Source organism: Pimephales promelas, chromosome 11 (genome assembly GCF_988280905.1).
Source record: "Pimephales promelas chromosome 11, fPimPro1.hap1.1, whole genome shotgun sequence".
In the NCBI taxonomy this organism is placed as follows: domain Eukaryota; kingdom Metazoa; phylum Chordata; class Actinopteri; order Cypriniformes; family Leuciscidae; genus Pimephales; species Pimephales promelas.
Window position 1 is genome coordinate 7,638,213 of NC_142779.1, and position 19,840 is coordinate 7,658,052.

Sequence of the window (19,840 nt, forward strand, 5' to 3'; positions counted from 1 at the left end):
AAAATATATCTTGTTAAAGGAGATATACGAGTTCCATATACTCCACTATCATTTATGATAATCTATAATGTTTAAAAAAAGTAAAGAAGGCAAATGCATTTATTATGATACAATAGTTACAAGAGTAATGGTGCTGAAGATTCAGCTTTGCCGTCAAAGGAATAAAATTAGTCATTAAATAAAACAGGGATAAAACTGTTATTTCACAATATTACTGTTTATACTGCAAGAATGCCAAATAAATACTGCCTAAATGATAAGAGTGAGATGATTACAAAATAGAAACTCTTATAAATAAAAAACACTGCTAAATACAATCTTTCGCAAATCTTAAAATGAATATCCATTTTTTAATACTGTACATTATTATGCTGTGATGCCTAAATTCATTTGTAGAATTTTTTTTTTTTTGTATTTATTTTGAAAGAATCATATAGAAATTTGATTTCGGCCATTTATTGGTTATCTGCCATAATTACTTATCAGTAATCCGAAATTAAAGATAACAAAGAATAGTAATGAAATAATGCAAACTGGTAATGATGATTCATTCACTTGAGTCACTTGGGACCTCATGTTAAGTAAGCGCAAAAAAAAAATATCATTCCAAGTAATTTATAAGTTTAAGAGAAGCATAAAATGCTAATTTGAACTAAATTATGACTTGTTTGGTGCAGAAACCTTTGCCAAACATGAAACAAATCCTAAAAAAATGAAAAAATGACCTCTTTAGCAATCAACACAAAGCCAGCAGGAACCATGATGTCAATCACACTTTGTTTTATAGTTCTCCTCACTAACAGCACATACAATTCCTATCTGCAATTCCTATCTCTTACTGGAAACCAGCCCCCCCCCCCCCCCACAAGCACCCACTCTTGTGTATGTGCCACTTCCTCTACTTTGCCTACTTCCCTTATTATCATCTGTGTCAGTAATTTGCAAAATTTGGGCTGTTCCACGAAAGCACAATTTAAACAGTAGTTGAAGTTGAGTTCACAGAACGACTGAGGAACAAACAAGCATTTACGGCCCAGACAGAGGAATATGTGTGCGTACAAGGTTTGTCTCTAAATGCCATTCTTTTCCATGTCGAGTTTGGGGCGGACAAACTAAATGTTCCGAACTGTAAAAACAGGATACTGTCTTTCAGCCGCAACGAGGATGAGAGTTTAAGGGTCACAGATTATAGTGCCGCCTGTTTTTCTATGTCTATCAGTTGGAAGACAAACCTGTTTGTCCTTTTCCTTTCCCTTCCCGCTGCTGGACACCCGGGAGGAAGTGACATCACGAGGGATGACAGAGATTTGGTGCAATGGCATGTTCATCCCCGCAGTTCCGTGGAGCTCACACTCTCTGAAGCTGAAGTCTGTCCACCAGCACCGGCATGATGGAAAGAACCACTAATCCAAATCTGACACAGAGGAAAAAAAGAAATAAGAAGTAAATAATCCAAACATTTAATCATCATTTTATGAATTCCTACTGTTATGAGGAACAGAAAATGCACACAAATATCTCTTGTATTGTCGTTAGAGGCATAAATCCCCCGATACACTTCAATCGAAATTGATGAACAAACTGATTTCAAACAAAATCAGGCCGAAACGAAGTTTGATGTTTGCTCCAGCTATTAGAATTACAATCGGTCGATGGCGATTACGTCATAGGTAGGTGTGCGTGGAGGCTCCGAAAAAAATCTTTTCTGATTTATTAGGCCTGTTCAGTCAGTCGCGGTCAGACATCCGTGAGTTAAAACATGAATGAACACACTGGAGATTTGCTTACAAAAGTAGAAAATGAAGTTGCACTTCTGATGAAACGAGACACTGACACTGTTTTCCATGTGTAACTTTATGGGTAAAGCTGCTTGATTTGAAGCGTTCCATCAGTTAATTAGGAAGAAAAGGAACGTGGAGCACCGTCTGCTCAGTCCCCTGAAGAAAGAGGCTTTTGCATAGTATTTTTTACCATAATGCGGTTTTAATCGAGTAGACAAAGTTTGATGCAATTTTCATTGATGAACTTTTCTGTTAATAACTCTCTGTTTATCCGTCTGTTAGTGGGCGGGGATACACAATTGCAAAAGTACAATCTGTAGTTTAAACGAAAGCCCTGGAGCTGTCAAAAGCTGTCAGGAATTTCTCCCCCCCAGGTAGATAAAGTATAAACTGTTTATTATTTACATATACTACCGATATTGTAACAATACAAAACGGGTTGAAAATCTGTGAGCTTACACTTATAACCATGTTCTGGGGACAGTAATAGTGCAATGTTAAAGGGATACTCCACTTTTTTTTGGAAATAGGCTCATTTTACAACTCCCTCAGAGTTAAACAGTTTTACCGTTTTCGAATCCATTCAGCCAATTTTCTGATATTTAGAAGAATATCAGTAACCAGACATTTTCTGGTCTCATTGACTACCATAGCATATATTTTTTCCTACTATGGAAGTCAATGAGACCTGAAACTGTCTGGTTACTGATAGTCCTCTAAATGTCAGAAAATCGGCTGAATGGATTCGAAAACGGTAAAACTCAACCGTTTAACTCTGGGGGAGTTGTAAAATGAGCCTATTTCCAAAAAAAGTGGAGCATCCCTTTAACAGAGCCGGGTAATAATGCTGACTTTTGTGAATAAACCATTCACAATGGCCTAATTTAAATACACTATTTCAATTTTTCTTATAAATCTCATAAATTTGATGGCATTACAATGGCAAATCCAACAATTATCATCAAAAGTGTTCACTATATTAACTAAGAACTATATGTTGTAAACAAAACTTTTACGATATACTACGGTGGACTGTATAAAAAAAAAAAACAAATGCATAAATAAAGCCTGATGTTGCCAAATCATATGATCTTGCCAGATCAAGAAAAGGCTATCGATTTTTGTGTGTAATAGCAAATGGAATGAAATAATGGGTTGATAAAAATCTTGTTGGAGTCTAATCCAAACACTGAAATGTGATTGGTTGCTGGGAATTTCTTTCCAAGTCCAACAAGGATGTAGAATTGGAAAACTTCCCACTTGGTGAAAAATCCCGTTAAGCAGTCAGAAACACTGCAGCATATTAATTGAACTACAAAAACATCAAGTCTCATGCAGGGAGCAAGGAAATGAGAAGCAGCAGTTAAAAGCTGATTCACCAATTACAAATCAGCTCCAGTATTCTCCATAATAAAACGCATTCCTTGAAGGAGAACAAAGACCTCATGCCATACTGCTAAATCTGCTTATAAAGGCAGTTCAACTTCTACCACCATCTGCTGCAACCATGACGGCAATTCAGTTTCTCCCTATTTTGTGACCATGCCAACGGTTGTGATGTGTGGGTAAGACTTTGCATCTATATTTCCACAGTGACCACCACTGGCATTAGACCAAATCCACCAGTTTGGCACTGAACAATGAAGACGTACAGTTAAGCCCTGTCTGCTGGTTTACTTAAAAGACTAATGCATGCAGCATGACAAATAGTACATGATGGTACTGAATATCTCTTGTTTCAGTGTTTTTGAATGCAAAAACCAAGCGAACGTCATAAGTTGACCTCAGAAAACATTTAAAAAGCCAGTTCATGACCCCTTTAAGCACTAAAATCAGCATATTCAATAATTTCAGAAGGATCCCAAGGGATCAAAACTGTTGGAAAAAAAAACAGCTTTGCCATCACAAGAATATATTACATTGGAAAATACATAAAAAAGAAAAAAAATATTTTTAATATTTCACAAATATTGTTTTAACTGTATTTTTCATCAAAATCATTCATCAAAAAAAGCAGCCTTAGAAGGTAAGAAGAGACTTCTTTCAAAAAACATTTTAAACACACACACACACATATTGATATATTGATCACGTGACATCCGCAAAGGATGAGATGTTCTTGCTTCCACTGGAGTACAAGACACTCTTGGAAAGTGGAAACTAGTCCTAGCTTTTAGGATCCTACATAGACAAGAAATTGAAGTCCTTTTCACATTTGGTTGTGTAATTATCAGTGCATGCATATTATGATCTTGTTATAGTGGTCAACACATGGGGGAGGAGCGAATACAATCCTCCCTCTTTGGCATCAAAAGTGTCATTAATTCATAAGCTGCTCACAGAACAGCTGGTCAGTTCATATGGATCTAGGGCTCACAGCAGGACAGTTATCTGAGCAGAAACTGCTCCACATGACTGATCAACAGCCTGTACTAATCACACCGCATTAAAGCAGGGGGCACGTGACTGCAATCACTCATGTGCCGTCGGATCAATAGGCCGAGCGAGAATCATTTTCAGCTCTCTAAAACAAAGGCAGGAGGATATGGATTACTGCCAAGCACATGAGATGTGTGACATGATGATGGATCTATAATATCCTGGGCCATGGTGTCATTTCTGTAGGTAAACATGGAGTTTTGATGTTGGGTAACCATGTTAAACAGCTTAAGGCAAATCTTGTGCGTCAATGGAAGAAAAGACGCAAAAAAAAACATCATCTCATCGCTTTTGTTTTACTGAAAAGCAACTGGTCAACTAACTAAACCCTTTGAGGTTTTCCTGAAATCTGATTTAATAATAATAATAATAAATCACAGTCTTGAATCCTGTGAAAGGATGACTAATGCATGAGGTCTCTCCCAATTCAGGATCTAAATGAGCGGTGCAAAGTGAATATGTCTATTTTTACGCATGCACGGTACCAGAAACTTCAGCACAGTCGATCAGGGTAGAACTTCCCATGCCGTGTGTGTATTGAGCAAAAAGCAAGTATTATTATGTTTATTGCTCGGGTTTGAACAAACCCATAAACATAAGCATTTATCGTCGGCGTGTAACTCATCTTAGTGTTTGTGCTACAGAAGATAAGTGATACATGAGATATAACGTCACACTATGTGGAGCCTATTTAAAAACATAAATTATATGTAACAATCAATTCCAATTAGAAACAAATAAAAAATGTAAACCCTGCAAACCTGCAGCCATACTTCACATGCAAAAATGGTCCAATGTCAATGTCATAAAGATGTACTGCAAAGTCACTATCAAACGAAGCAGTTTTCTGATAGTCAACGAACGCAGCAAATTTACATAACCATCTTGAGCATAAACATAATCTGCATGATGCCCTCATGTGAATTCCAATTGGAGTTAAAGGGTTAGTTCACCCAAAAATGAAAATTAAGTCACAATGAGACTTCCTTAGATTTCCACGACGCATGCGCGAGAATTGCGATCTGAAGTAGTGTAACCTGGTGTAAGCAGATCGCAATTCTCGCGCATGCGTCGTGGAAATCTAAGGAAGTCTCGTTCTGGCCTACAAGGAAGAAAAGAAATAGTCGAATAAACTCGTTATTTTTGTTTCTTTTTTCGCACAAAAAGTATTCGCGTCGCTTGATAAACATATAGTTGAGCCACGGTAGTCACTTGGGATATTTAAACATTTTCTTCATTGACTTTCTGGGCCGTCAAGAGGCAGTCCCTTAGGAGCCAATGTGGTAGTTATACAGCTCTCAAATTTAATCAAAAATATCTTCATTTGTGTTCCGAAGACGAACGAAGGTCTTACGGGGTTGGTACAGCATGGGGGTGAGTAATTAATGACTTAATTTTCATTTTTGGGTGAACTAACCCTTTAATTTAGCTAAAAGGTCACGCCATGACCTATCAAACATTTATTGGTCATGTCTTCATGTGATACAAATTCACAAAGTCACCTAACTTGAACTGACCGCACCTTCACACAACACTTTTCCAGTGTTCTTTTATGATGGATGTGTTTGACCATTGCGTTCATGTCTTTTGCAGTGTCTCATGCATGAAACTGTGTTCTAAAACATGCAGCGCTTGAGTTAAAAGAAGCTCTAGACCTGTAGTCAACATCTCACGTTTTAACCATAAAAACTTGTTCTGGTGAATGGCACCTAACAATGAAAGAGCAACCAGAGCTCTCTAGAGAACAGAATATTATAGAGATTTGGAGTGGGCCATTAAGCCACCACCTAGCAATGTTCTATTAACTTCATAGCAATTGACGAAAAACCTCTCAGAACCGTTCAGCTTCAAAATAGCAAAAGAGAAGTTGTGTCCCAAAATGCCCTACTATACACTACATACTTATTTGAATTCTGTCAAGTGTATGAATTTTAGAAGGTTATTTTGTCATCCAGCATTGAGTCCCTTCCGCTCAGTAAAGTAAGCTGCAACAGTTGAGTGTTTGAAGCGTCCAACATTTTTTTGCGGTTAATTAAGTGTATCATCTGGGATTTGAAGTGCTTTTTGTATGCAAATTGATACACAGCTAGAGAGTTTTGCACAAACACAAATGAGATTTTGTAAAAAAAAGAAAAAAACAACAACATTCAAACCTAGTTGTCATGGTTAGCATCTGGACTTTAAGTAGGGAAATATGTCTCTCTCTGGCATCAATGGCTCAGAGCATACTCATTATTTTTGTGGAGTTTCAGAGAGCAAAACTGTGATAAATTCTTGATAAAGATAAAATAATAAATAATATGGTTTTGCAGCTTGTCTTAGACAGTACATAGTGAAAAAAAATTGCGTTGGATTCGATTACAGAGGTAAATCAGACATACAAACCACAAAGAGAATAACAAATAGATCTGAATATTTTTCTCAGCTCAAATCAGACTCCAGTCATCAAGGTCAAGATCATGAGGGGGAAAAGGGCTGAGAGGAACAGCAATGGATCCCTGCTGGCTGCATTTGATAAAGTGTACCGTTTGCTTCACAACATCCAGCGTTCACAGGATGCAAAGCAGGGACTTCAGTCTTGAAGTCACCATGAAATCTAAAACTTTTATGGAATATTGAACTATTTCATATAAACTATTTATTCATGTGCCCTAATCCTCAAAATAAGTTCCCCTCTCTTTTGCAACAACATATCTTCTCTTCTCTGATGATGTGTTTACTGGCGCGAGGATGGGACAATCATTCCAACAATCCAATCAATTTCCGATGGACAAAATTAAGTCCTTCCCTACAGGTTCTCATTCGAGAAGCCATTTCACTTGGATATAGATTAAGTGAAGAAAACTTCTGTTTCATGCCAACTTTAAAGAGCCCCTATCATGGATTTTTGAAAATGACTGTTCATGTAGTGTGGAATATAGCTCTAAGGAAATGAAAACATCCTGCAAAGATTTATATCTGAAAGTGCACCGTATATAAAGTTATTGTCGTTCAAAAGTGAGAGTCGACTCTGAGTCTATGAAATGAATTGTTTTTGAAATGAGTCATTAGCTGTTGCGTAGTGACGTAGATACGAAACATTAGCTCATTGGCCGCTCCCAACAACTGCGCGCGCAGACGGAAGTGTAAACTTGAAGTCTCTAGAACACATTCAAATACTTCAGCTGAATAGCATCATGTCGAGAAGACGCTGTGATTGCAAAGACAGTTCAGCAACTTGTTTTCATTGCCCAGGGACGAGCATGTGAAGAATCAGTGGTTAGAGACATATTTGCAACGATACCACAACAGTACAGCCCGAACCTTGTGTTCTCATCATTTTAATGACGAATTCAAATGTGGATTCGCAAGCCGGTTGTTCCCGAAGGAGGGCTCAGGTTCGTCCTCCTCCGAATTACAATCTGTAAGTATTAATAATAATGTTTGCTGTTATGTTTTCTGTAGCATGCACAATATAGTTATATTGTGTTGTGCGTGTTGTGTACACTCCGCGCAGCTTCTAAGAGGGTAAAGTTAGTTCTGTTTTTGACATTCCCCAGATATTCACTAAAAAAATGGCAATTACCTCCTAAACGACTTAGCCAAAAGTTATTTAAACCCCATTGCCGCTAAAAAGGCAAGGCTAACAATGTTTCACAAGCTTAATTTTCCGTATTTTCGCTCTATATAATAAGCAGTGCCCCTCAAAAGCCGCCGCAATGTGAGTTTCGCCGGGAAAGCTCGCTCTTGAAGTAAGGGACAAGTGTGGAAAGTGCACTTTTTCTGACACATTTGTTCATATACTGTATACAATTTTCAACACTTGACAAGCTATAATCCATTAATGGTGATGCCTACGGTTTACCAATAACAACTGACTGGGTCATTTGACCAATCGCCGCAGATTCGCGTCACTCAAAGGAGGTGTTTGGGAAAATGAATCGTCGAACGAATCATTTGGGAGTCGTTGAGCAAATCGGGTAAAAATAAATGTGTATTATAAGACAAATAAAGTGTTTTTTATCATTGCGTGCATGTTAAACTGTTTATGGGAACTCCCGAAACAAAAATAGGAACATTTCAAATGCTATTATAGGTGCTCTTTAAAGTGCGGACACATTGTAATTTCATGGGCAAATCCATGGTCTATCGTCAATAGAATAGTGATGTCTGAAGCACAACTTTCAAAATAAGCACCAAATACTTTTTACCAACTTGAAACCACTGCAAATTGTGTGGATTCCTATTGAAACACACATGGAAATTCACCAAACGTTAAAAGTGACCACACTTTAAGGGGGGGATCCGGATCTGAACATGAGATTATGAGGATGAGTGTCAGAGTAATATTTCTTGTTGTCGTTTGCAGTTCAAATCTTGTGAGACTGACAATTTTTTTAAATAAACCAATCAAAACTGCTTGTACATAGATGTGCATCAGTAACAATGCCATATTTGGTTGCTTTTTTGATTTTGATTTCTTTTGATTTTTAGAGGGATTTATAAGTATATGAATGAATTATAGAATAAAGAAAATGATCGTCCCTTGGTGTGGGCACAAACATGGTTACTGCCATAGTTATGTTTCTTGTTGTGAGGCCTTAAATCTACGACAATAAGAGAGAGTAGCTGCTCGGTGCACTGAACTGATCAGGCTGGTAAATTACCCAGCTTCCAGAAAGGACTATCCATCAATGAGCAGCTGGCGCTGGAAATATATGAGATCGATACAGCATTGGATCCATCTAAGATATGGGCCTGAGCCTGTGTGTTTCCCCTCTCTAGAATTTTTTTCTGCAGTGGTCTCTAGTGCGCGAGATCACACTGAGTGCCAAGACTCTAACCCAGATTTATTCATCCGTGCAACTGTAAAGGTGACACAGTTAGACGTTCCCAATGGTCATTCCTCCAGACTGAAAACAGCTAAACTTCTGCTTGTATGATCTGTGTTTACATACAGAAACTGATTGTTGGGAAAGCTTGTCAAGCTGTAAAATACTCTAAATTTAAAGCAACACCAAGTAACTTTTCCTCTGCGGTCGCCCTACAGGTTGGAAGCGTAATTGTCCGTTACCGCTGTCGCAAATAATTTAGCCTCAAATTTGTAGTTTTCTTATGTCTTATTCGGACTACAGAAACGCGATCTGGCAATCTTACATAGCGTGGATATATCAGATAAAGGAAAAACAAATATTGATTTACAAATCTGTAATTTTTTTATATACTATATTTACTACGTGATTCATCAGACAGGCAACCTTCTTCGATTGCTCCATGGTCCAGTTCCACTCCCGGCCCCATACACAGCAAACTGTGATTCACTGCACGTTCTGACACCTTTCTATCATGGGCAGTATTAAATCTTTCAGCAAAGTGAACTACAGTAGCTCTTTTGTGTGATCGGATCAGACACCCTAGCCTTCACTCCACACGTGCATCAATGAGCCTTTGGCACCTTTGACCTTGCGTCACCAGTTGTCCTTCCTTCCACCAATTTTGGTAAATACTAACCACTACATACCAGGAACAACACACAAGACAAGCTTATTTGGAGATGCTCTGACCCAGTTGTCCAGCCAACACTATTTGTCCCTTGTCAAAGTCACTCAGATCTTTTGGCTTGCCAATTTGTCCTGCTTCCATCACATTAAATTCAAGAACTGACAGTTCACTTGCTGCCTAATTTACCCCACCCCTTGACAGGTGCCACAGTAATGGTCTAATCAATGTTATTTACTTCAGTGGTCAGCGTGTGTGTGGTTGTCTCAACTCTGGCCCTGGAGGTCCACTTTCTTGCGGTTTAGCTCTAACCTTGATTAAACTGACCTGCTTTTAACTTCCTAATCCTAAAGATCTTGATTAGGCGTGTTTGATTAGGATTGGTTCTAAACTCTGCAGGAATGTCAATCTTGTGGTCCAGAGTTGAGAACACCTGCCCTTATGTTATGGGGATCAAATGTCCCAACAAGGCTAGTAATATCAGACATGTTTTACCTTGTGGGGACATATAGATTAGGTGTAGGGCAGGGTTCCTCAAAACCAGCCCTGGAGGGCCACTGTCCTGCAGAGTTTAGTTCAGACCCTTATCAAACTCGTCCACCTATAATTTTTAGTAACTCTGAAGACCTTGGTCTGCTTGTTTAGGTGTTTTTTTGTATTGTTACACGACCGATCTCAACTGAAAACGAAACATTTTTGGCCATTTTTTGACACGACAACTGTGTTTTGGGGGCCTGAAAAAGCAAGCTTTAGAAAACGGGTTTCAAACTGCCAATTTTTGAAAACGATGCCTTTACCTTCTCTGTGTAAACAACAAAAACGTGAATTTGTGAAAACAGTGATGTCATGCGCATGTGTGTTGCATGTTCGTGCATGCATAGCGTATTACCTGTTCGTGGGGTGTTTCTTGACACAGTGACATCGCCATAATACAGCCTTTTTAGTAATTTTCGCAGATCTTTGATCCCGTTCTCATCCCAAAGCGCCATATACGACGCTTTTGCAAAAGCGTAAATATCCAACGCACATGGCACCCTTTAACGTCAAATGAGACGCAGATATATTTGGGCAGAAGGCGCCCCCTAGTGGTCTAACCCTAACCCTACACCATACCTAAACTTAACCATAACCGAAGCGTCTCATTAGACGTTAAAGGGTGCCATGTGCGTTGGATGAGAATGCGTTGGATCTTTGCAAACAGAGATCGTGTAGATAGTGTTGTTGTCTGTTTTTAGTACACCGTTGACGTGTAAATATCCTAAATTGCTTAAAAACTTAAAAATTGCTTAAAAAAACACCATATTCCACACAGATTCAGATCAGAGCACAGGAATAAACTGCATGGCGGATGACTTCATCTTTTGCAAGAGGAGATGAAACATTTAGAAAATTTAGTGAGGAAGGTGAAACAGTAGACTGCATCAAAACATCAAAAAGAGTCCCTAAAAAGCACAGAGGTAATGAATAAGTTCAATATCTTTCCTTGAATTTTCACCGACAACTGCATTTTGGGGACCTGAATATGCAAGTTTTATAAAACGTCTCCATTTATACAACAAAAACATGAATTTGTGAAAATAGTGACATCATGCACATGGATAGGGGTTTTTCTTGACAAAGTGACGTCGCCATCTACTGGCCTGGCATGCATAAATACAGCTTTTTTAGTCATTTTCGCAGATCTGTGTGAAGGGGAATCGTGTTGGCAGCGTTGATATCCATTTTAGTCCATCATTGTCGTGTAAAAATAATCTCTAATCTCTTGCACTTTATAAAGCACCTTAGTTGCATTTTTTAAATGTTCTGTTTCCAGTAGCAAGCGACAACAGGATTTATCTGTTTTCTCTGAACAGGTCACACAATCACACGCCTTATTATCTAGCATCCGATAGATTTTAACCAAATGGATAACGTCAGGTTGTGTCATATGTGACCGGAGTGATGATATCAGAAAATTATTCAAAGCTTAATAAGTGGCTTACTGGCTTAAACCCAATCAGTGTGCTATATTACATGACCTCAAGATCAGAACGGGACACAAACTCCGCCAGTGCTGGAACATCCTCACAGACTGTTAAGAGATTAGAGCGGGATAAACCGGACTTGATGTGTACTGATGAAAGCCTGCTGATCCTCACACACTCTGTGCTGCACAGCAGTACTTTCATTCCTTCATTTCACATTCAAGCCCAAGAATAAATTATCATAATGTTTGTGCGTAAACACGTTGTGCTTTTGGAACGCTGTAATTTATGGAGCGAAGTGTCACGCCATTGACCACCTCCTTCCTCAATGCAGTCACATCTACAGTAAAGTCGTCTGAATAAGTTAAAGTCATCATCACTATCACATTTGAATGTTAGCTCAGTTTATAATAGATAAACATGGGTTTCTGTAATGCATCTGCGGTGGAAAGGAAATATTTGCAAAACGTCAGAATGTCATACAATATTATTATTATTTCCTAATCCTGAATTCAACTGTAAAGTAAAGCTGTTTCAGACAAACAAACACTTTAAAACTAACTTTGATTGGTGGTTTTTGTGTCAATCAGACCTTTTTTAGGCGGTACTTGCTGAAAAACAAGAACTGGATTTCATGCTGATAGTGAAAGTTTGGGCTTGTGAGACTAAGGAACACATGACCTCAGGGTACATGCAGTTTTGAACACACACATTCACAGGCTCACAGGCTCTCTGCAGGCTCAAAGAGGAAGAGCATTCTAAGAAAGTAAACCTCCCTCACACTTTGAAGACAAATCCTGCAAATTTTATGGAGACAGCAGACTTTCCCAGATTTTCAGCATTAGTTGTAGTTTCTGTCAAAGCGTCTCTCCATATTCAATACAGATTCAGAGCAGAGCACAGAAGGAAACTGGATGGCGGATGACTTCATCTTATGCAAGAGGAGATGAAACGCCTTGAAAATGTAGCGAGGGAGGTGAAACTGCAGACTGCATCAAAACATCAAAAAGAGTCCCTAAAAAGCACAGAGGTAGTGAAAAATTGCAATTTTGCATAAAACAGAGCACAGATGGTGTAACTATCTTATTATGTGATTTTGCTGATTGTAATTGAATAAAATTCAAATAGCGCCCAGGTTTGATTTTGAAATTGGTGGGGACGGGGACATCGAAATTATTGCTAGGGATATATCAGTGTCACTGGATATATATACCAAATATCTTCAAAATTCTTCTATCAAAATGTCAATGGATGGTTAGTGTGCAAAATGAGGTGCACAGAACGTGTTCTTGTTTCTGAACGCATAAACATTGGATGCAAAAATCAACGCATAATGCGTGAATTTAAATTGGGTCATGCAAAGGTTTCCTTGTAACCTTCTGGCAGTATCTAGTCAAGCAACTTAGTATATGAAACCATGTTTGCGCCATAGTACCATTTGTACAGAATATGAGGTGTTTGATGTGTGCCTTATATAAGATATAGTTAACATATTATAATAATCCATCCTTGCATAACAAAAGTATTCATTTATTTAAAACAAATCTTTCTGACACCAAACTTTTGACTGAAGTACATCTTACATAGTATTTTTTTTTTTTATATTTAAATGTTTATAAACTACTGATCTGTTAAAGGAGTAGTTCACTTTACTCACCCCCATGTCATCCAAGATATCCATGTCTTTCTTCAGTCGAAAAGAAATTAAGGTTTTTGATGAAAACATTCCAGGATTTTTCTCCATATAATGGACTTCAATGGGAACCAAACGGTTGAAAGTCCAAAAGACAGTTTCAGTACAAACTGCAAACTGTTCAAAGGGCTTTAAATGATTTCAGACGATGAATAATGGTCTTATCAAGCGAAACGAGCGCTCATTTAAAAAATAAATAACAAAGTTTAAGTTTTATAAGCTCAGTGGTCGCCTTGCTCTGTTCTGTGACTCTCCTGTTCGAATTCAAAAATGAACTAATCTTTTTTCGTGTCACTGTTTGATCTTATAAAACTTAAACTTTGTTATTTTTTTTAAATGAGCGATCGTTTCGCTTGTTTCATCGTCTGGAATCGTTTAAAGCCCTTTGAACAGTTTGCACTGAAACTGTCTTTTGGACCTTGAACCGTTTGGTTCCCATTGAAGTCCATTATATGGAGAAAAATGCTGGAATGTTTTCATCAAAAACCTTAATTTCTTTTCGACTGACATGAATATATTTGGATGACATGGGGGTGAGTAAATTATCAGCAAAAGTTTTTTTAAAAGTGAACTACTCCTTTAAGCATTGTGCTTGGACCAGGCCAACATGAAATCTGCACCCGGAGTTTTTCATTTTTCAAGAATTAGGCTATAGTAGTAGGCCTACTCTAAGGTCTGTTAAAAAACATTTTACAATGTTAAATAAAATTCTGGTTACTAGACATTTTCACAACTGCAGGAGAACGAGAATGTCCATCTTTCTGTTATAAAAAGAAAGGCAATAAAGTAATGTGTGATTCTACAAAATTGCCCAATACAAGGCACCGCTGAATCAATTCACAGGTCCACAGTCATTCGGTCTCCAACACTCGCATGGACAGCGGGGAGGGCACTGAGCACTGAGACGAAAGTGCAAAAATCAGTATCATTGATTTTTCATCCTACACTGGAACGAAATATCTTTTCTTGAATTTCCTGCTCCCTCTCTTAATAAAACTTAAGGTTACTGCCACAATAAGAGGAAAATGCCATTTGCAGAACAATAACAAAATAAAAACACAGCATGTGCTGCAAGCAGTAATGTGGTTAATTACTACTTTAAACCAAGTTGAAATACTAAGTGGTTGTATTTTGCTTCCTGTGAAACACAAAAAGGAGTTATCAGAAAAGTAAAAGCTGTTCTAGAGATTTTGTTTTATCATGGTTATGCTTATGTAACGTTGCTGTGCCACAACAATCACAAAAGCTTATCGTTTGCATACGTTAAGTTTTGCGGTTTAAAAAAATGATTTTAAATTGTTGAAGCACAGTAAGCAGTGAAATACAACTAATTTAGCTATATACGCTTGCTGTCAGAGAGACTGTTTCTCAGCCCACATGAAGCCGCTGCTCGTAAAGCGTGTGAGAACTGAAGTGGTAAGTTCGAGCAGGAAATAAATCTGAAATTACAGACAACTCATTACAGGCAGCTATACACACTACATGAGGTAATATCCAAAAAAAGCTACGCTTTAAGTAAGCATTAAGGACACTTTAAAGGAGCCATTCCAAAGGGTTAGGATAAAAATTAAAAAATAATCATTTTTCAGCATGCATATAGACTATATTTGGATTTGTTTTGTACAAGAAACTTTATTAACAAAATAAGTGAACCTCAAGGAACATAATAAAAAAACAAGTCACGACCTCAAGACGTTTTAACATGAACAATGGAAACACTGTGGAGAAGCTGGGTAGATTCCCTTGGGAAATACCTAAGAATACAAGGAAAGACAATCTGAATCCAACCAGAATCCAAGTCTAGAGCATGGATGATGACATGGATTTACATAGGCTACCTGCTATATAGATGAAATGAACTGAACTGACTTCAGCTGAACAACGGCCGAAATGCATCACTGTAAAGCTGCTTTGAAACAAACTTTTTTATATAAAGCGCTAGGCTATATATAAATAAAGGTGACTTGACTCGTCTCTCTTTTTATACATATGAAATATGACAAATAAAATTGCTCCCAACTGTGAAATAAACAACCTTATACACACTTACTGCTTGGTGGTGTACATACTAATCAGGAATGGGCTATCATCATAAGCACACACAAGTGATGATGATTGAACAGCACTGCAATTCATCATTTCATAAGTGGATTATAATTGTTTTTTCTTTGAGTGGCCCAAAGAGCTGTACACTCCATCTCTATTAAAACTCGTTTGGTGTTGTAAAGTAATGTGATAATAAATACTAGTTTGCAACATCAAGCAGAATAACAGACAGTTTTTATACAGCTAAAATAATCTAATTTAAATAAATTAAGTTCCTAATGAAACTCACACCTGCTCTTACATTAGAAAAAAATGGAAAGGTGGATAGCGGTGCTGTTGTGGAAGAAAATGTATAATGCAGTATCAAGGTCCTAATAACAAGGTGATCATTAATTTGTTCAGCAAGTCTGAATTTAAAATGAAGCAGAGCGGCTCCCAAATTCTCTCTCACACACAATGTCTTACAGGCGAAGAAGTACTGCGGCAATGTTTGTCTGCTTCATGTTTCTCCATTCTCTCAAATCTGCAGCCTCCAATGTAGTCTGAAATGCCACTATGACATTTGTGCTTTACATCAGCTTTAAATATGTCCGAATCCTGATATGACTTTAGTTTGGTTCAAAAGTCATCTCTTTCAATTGTCTGTGGTCTAAACTTTACAAGTAAAGGACCTATGAGGTGACATTTTCAACAAATCTATCAAACGATTTGTGTCTTTTATTCCCAAAAAATATACCAAAAAATGAAAATTCTGTCATCATTTACTCACCCTCAAGTTGTTCCATTCAAACCTGTATGAATTTCCTTCTTCTGCTGAACACAAAAGAAGATATTTTAAAGAACAGTTGATGGACCCCATTTACTTCCATAGTATATGTTTTCCATATGGAAGTCAATGGAGTTTATCAACTGTTTGGTTACCGACATTCTTCAAAATTTCTTCTTCAAAAAATCAAAATCAAATCAAATCTAAATCAAATTTAAGCAGATTTGGAACAATTTGAGGGTGAGTAAAGGATGACAGCACTTTTATTTTTGGGTTTCAGTTTTGGTACTATCCCTATCCCTACGTGTTTGGGTAAACACGTTTCATGAACGTGTTTCCATAATGATACAATCATAAGTGGATACAGTAAACACATAAAACAGTTCAACATGGAGATAGATGGAAAAAAACCCCGAAATTTTCTACCACCCCCGTTTCCCCCTCACACACACACACAAGTGTGTAATTTACTCAAATGTTTTCCTTTCTTATATTTTAAATGACTTGCAGATTTATAAATTTATTACCTCATGATGACAAAAAGATGTGTGCGGCTGATGCTCCTTTGGTTATTGAACAGTTTGTGCAAACGTGCGTGTGTGTGTGTGTGTGTGTGTGTGTGTGTGTGTGTGTGTGTGTGTGTGTGTGTGTGTGTGTGTGTGTGATCCATGAGCGTGCACACCTCTGGTTGCAGTTTTGATTGTCGCCAGAGGGGGCGTAGTTTTGCACCTTTAAAGAAAAACTAAATGTACAAGCCCCTTCAATATATCCCGCCCAAACATCCTTTTTTTAAAGTTTAAACTGTTACCATTTGTTTTCATGTGGTCTTTATGAAATCAATATTCCTAATACACATTTCTTGTGTTATTGTGCGCCATTTATCAATGCACTTCATTCAGAAGAAAAGGTGTGCGTGTCTTGTAATTGTTCACTACAATGTAACACAACTTGCATTGCATCTGAAAGAACTTTCTTTTTTTTCGGTCACCTAGCCGACGTTGTTTAAAATTGTATAGTATCTGACTGTATTAATCCTCTAAATTCTGCAGTGATGCCTGAGCAATGCCACTTGCTATTCTGTAATAACAGTCCTTTTGCCCTTGTTGGAAAGAGAGTTTGTTAATATTTAACTAAGTTCAGGCAAAATAAATGTTAGAGAAACTGCATCTGACCAACCATCTGACTGCATTTTTTTCTTCTTTTAACAACCACAACAGCATGCTGTTGATCTGAATGAGGCATCTCGGATTAATCCCTTCTGCCTCCTTAAAGAATAAGACTTACATGCTTCTGTTGCTGGGATTTTGCGATTGTGGATGTAGTGAATAATGAATAAATGAATGAAAAGTACAAAGGGGTTCCTAAGAAAACATGGTTTCTCCCAGTCTACTTTTGGGTATAAGTTTAACTGTCACACTCACAATCCAAGTGAAATACAGATATTTTGCATTTTAATTGATTTTGTACAAGCTTTAGACAGTTTGAGAACTGTGGGACGCAGTACTGAACATACTTTCATGCACATTGCACACAGAAAATGAGCAGTGTATTTATTTTATATACTGCAGATAATGTAAGTAGTATGTTAGTATGCAATTCCAAACCCAGGCCATGAAGCTGAGGGAGAAGTGTCATGAGACAGCAAATCCTGGCAGCATGTGTACAGATTAGTCAAACAAGGTAAATCTCTAAATAGCACCACTGACTGGTGGCGCGTCTTGGCTATATTATTGAGATCACAAGTGTATGATGCTGTTTTAAAACCCCACCTCACAGCACATCCATTTGAAGATCATGACAAGTCATTGTGGATACATGGTTCTTGACCATCTTAAAAATGTATACTGTATGAGCAATATGTTACTGATGTTTCCCGTAGCAAACTCCACTAATTACTTGGAGAAAAACTGAATTCCCCAGAGAGGACAAATAAGTGGAATTCTAAAAAAGAAATTATTTTGGCATCTATTAGTATTAAATTAGATTAGATTTTATAATGGATTTCCTACAGTCTTAGAATAAACCATTAAGTGTCTTTCTTGGCTAATGCTGGAGCTCTGTCATTTGAGCACAAAGGCGGATGTGAAAAGTTTTAAAAGCATGCACATGAATACACAGACTGTCAAAACAAAGGTGGCCCGTTTTACCGGCATTCACTCTATTCGAATTTTCCAATGTAGAAGTAATTTAGACAAATGTGTTTTTGTAATTAAATGGTTTCCTGAGGTCGAACCAATTTCAAGAATCTAATTACTTTCTACTGTAACTAGCTACAGCAGCCTCTATTTTTCGGTCAGAAACACATTCCAAGATATAACGTCGTAAGTGGTCCAATAATTAAATCCCATAGTGTTAATGGCCTATGCTGTAGCAATTGTGTTAGTCCACATTTGGCTATATCTGTTTAAATTGCAGACAGCAGTGCAATACACGTTAGTGTAAACTTCAACACTTTGCAAGCACTACAAAACAGCCTGACTTCGTCATACTTATTACTTACATACATATTCTAGTCAGAATCTGAGTCTGATACTGCTCCATAGGGCTTTGATTATGAGGCGCGTCTTATCCAAACCAGGAAAAAAAACCATCTGCACTCAATTGGATGCACCTACAACCAATCAGAGCAACGCAGCAAGACAGCTAAATAGTAGCATAGCATAGTCGTCAACAGAACTCAACTCCACGCACACTGAGTGTTAATTCTTTTACTTGGTCCTCCATGAGTGCATGAGAAACAACAACGACCACAGGGTTTTCATTGCATCCCATCTTCTTAGCGACCAACGGAGCCAGCTGATAAATTAAACTTTTGCCGAATCACGTAGGAAGGACGGCAAACACATGTTTCCGATCGACAAATCTTTTTAGATTTGAAGTTCTCTGTTCGTCTTTTAAAATGAATGCGCTGTCAATTTCTTTTACAACAGACGAGATAGCAGAATATAGGCCTACATCTCAATTCTCCAGCTGCAGTCATTTTTGAGGGAAACCCGTTTAACTTAACCCAAGCGCTCTTTGATAACGTTATGATTACGTAACTGCAGATCATCTGTCCATCATCGTATAAAGCACGTCCTGGCAATTTGATTGGCACGACCATTTCTGAACTGATCATAATTATGGATTGCAATGGATCGAGTCCAGACCAAACTTCCCGACCAAAAAATGTTGTGGGTGGGTTTCGGGCTGGCATCCAGGCTAGGCTCACAGCCTCACACTAGAATTGATACTGAAAAAAATTACACCATCATTCCTTTAGTATCACTGTATAAAAGCTGAGAAAGCACCCAGAGCTGAAATTAAGATGCGAGTTTTATTTCTGACACCAATAACCACCAAAAGTGGTTAAGTGGTGGACCAATAGGAACAAACTGGGCAATCTAACCAATCAGAGCAGAGTAGGCAGGTTTAGAGAGACTGAATCGTCGAACAAACCGTTTTTAAACATCTTTGAGAAATGAGGTCATGTGCAATGTATATTAAGAGAAAATGTGTTTTTTGAGAAAAAGTGACCGTTGAAGCATGCTAATCTATTGTAGGGGTACTTTAATATCGTACAATATAAAATAAACAAGTTCTTTCCCAAAGGGGTCGTATAATGCCATTTTCATACAAGTTAATTTGATTCTTTAGGGTCTAAATTAAAAGTTTGTAATATACTTTAATTAAA

At 37.7% G+C, this 19,840-nt stretch overlaps 1 protein-coding gene across 2 annotated transcripts in view; it reads right to left on the reverse strand.

The window, feature by feature from the left end:
* The window catches only part of marchf8 (membrane-associated ring finger (C3HC4) 8), a 111,829-nt gene that overhangs the window by 87,918 nt on the left and 4,071 nt on the right, over window positions 1–19,840 (reverse strand). For both annotated transcript variants that reach the window (XM_089116853.1, XM_089116852.1), the window contains exon 2: window positions 1,233–1,414. In XM_089116853.1, coding sequence (XP_088972979.1) covers window positions 1,233–1,328 — 96 coding nt within the window. In that variant the 5' untranslated portion in view covers window positions 1,329–1,414. The remainder of the gene's footprint in view (window positions 1–1,232; window positions 1,415–19,840) is intronic.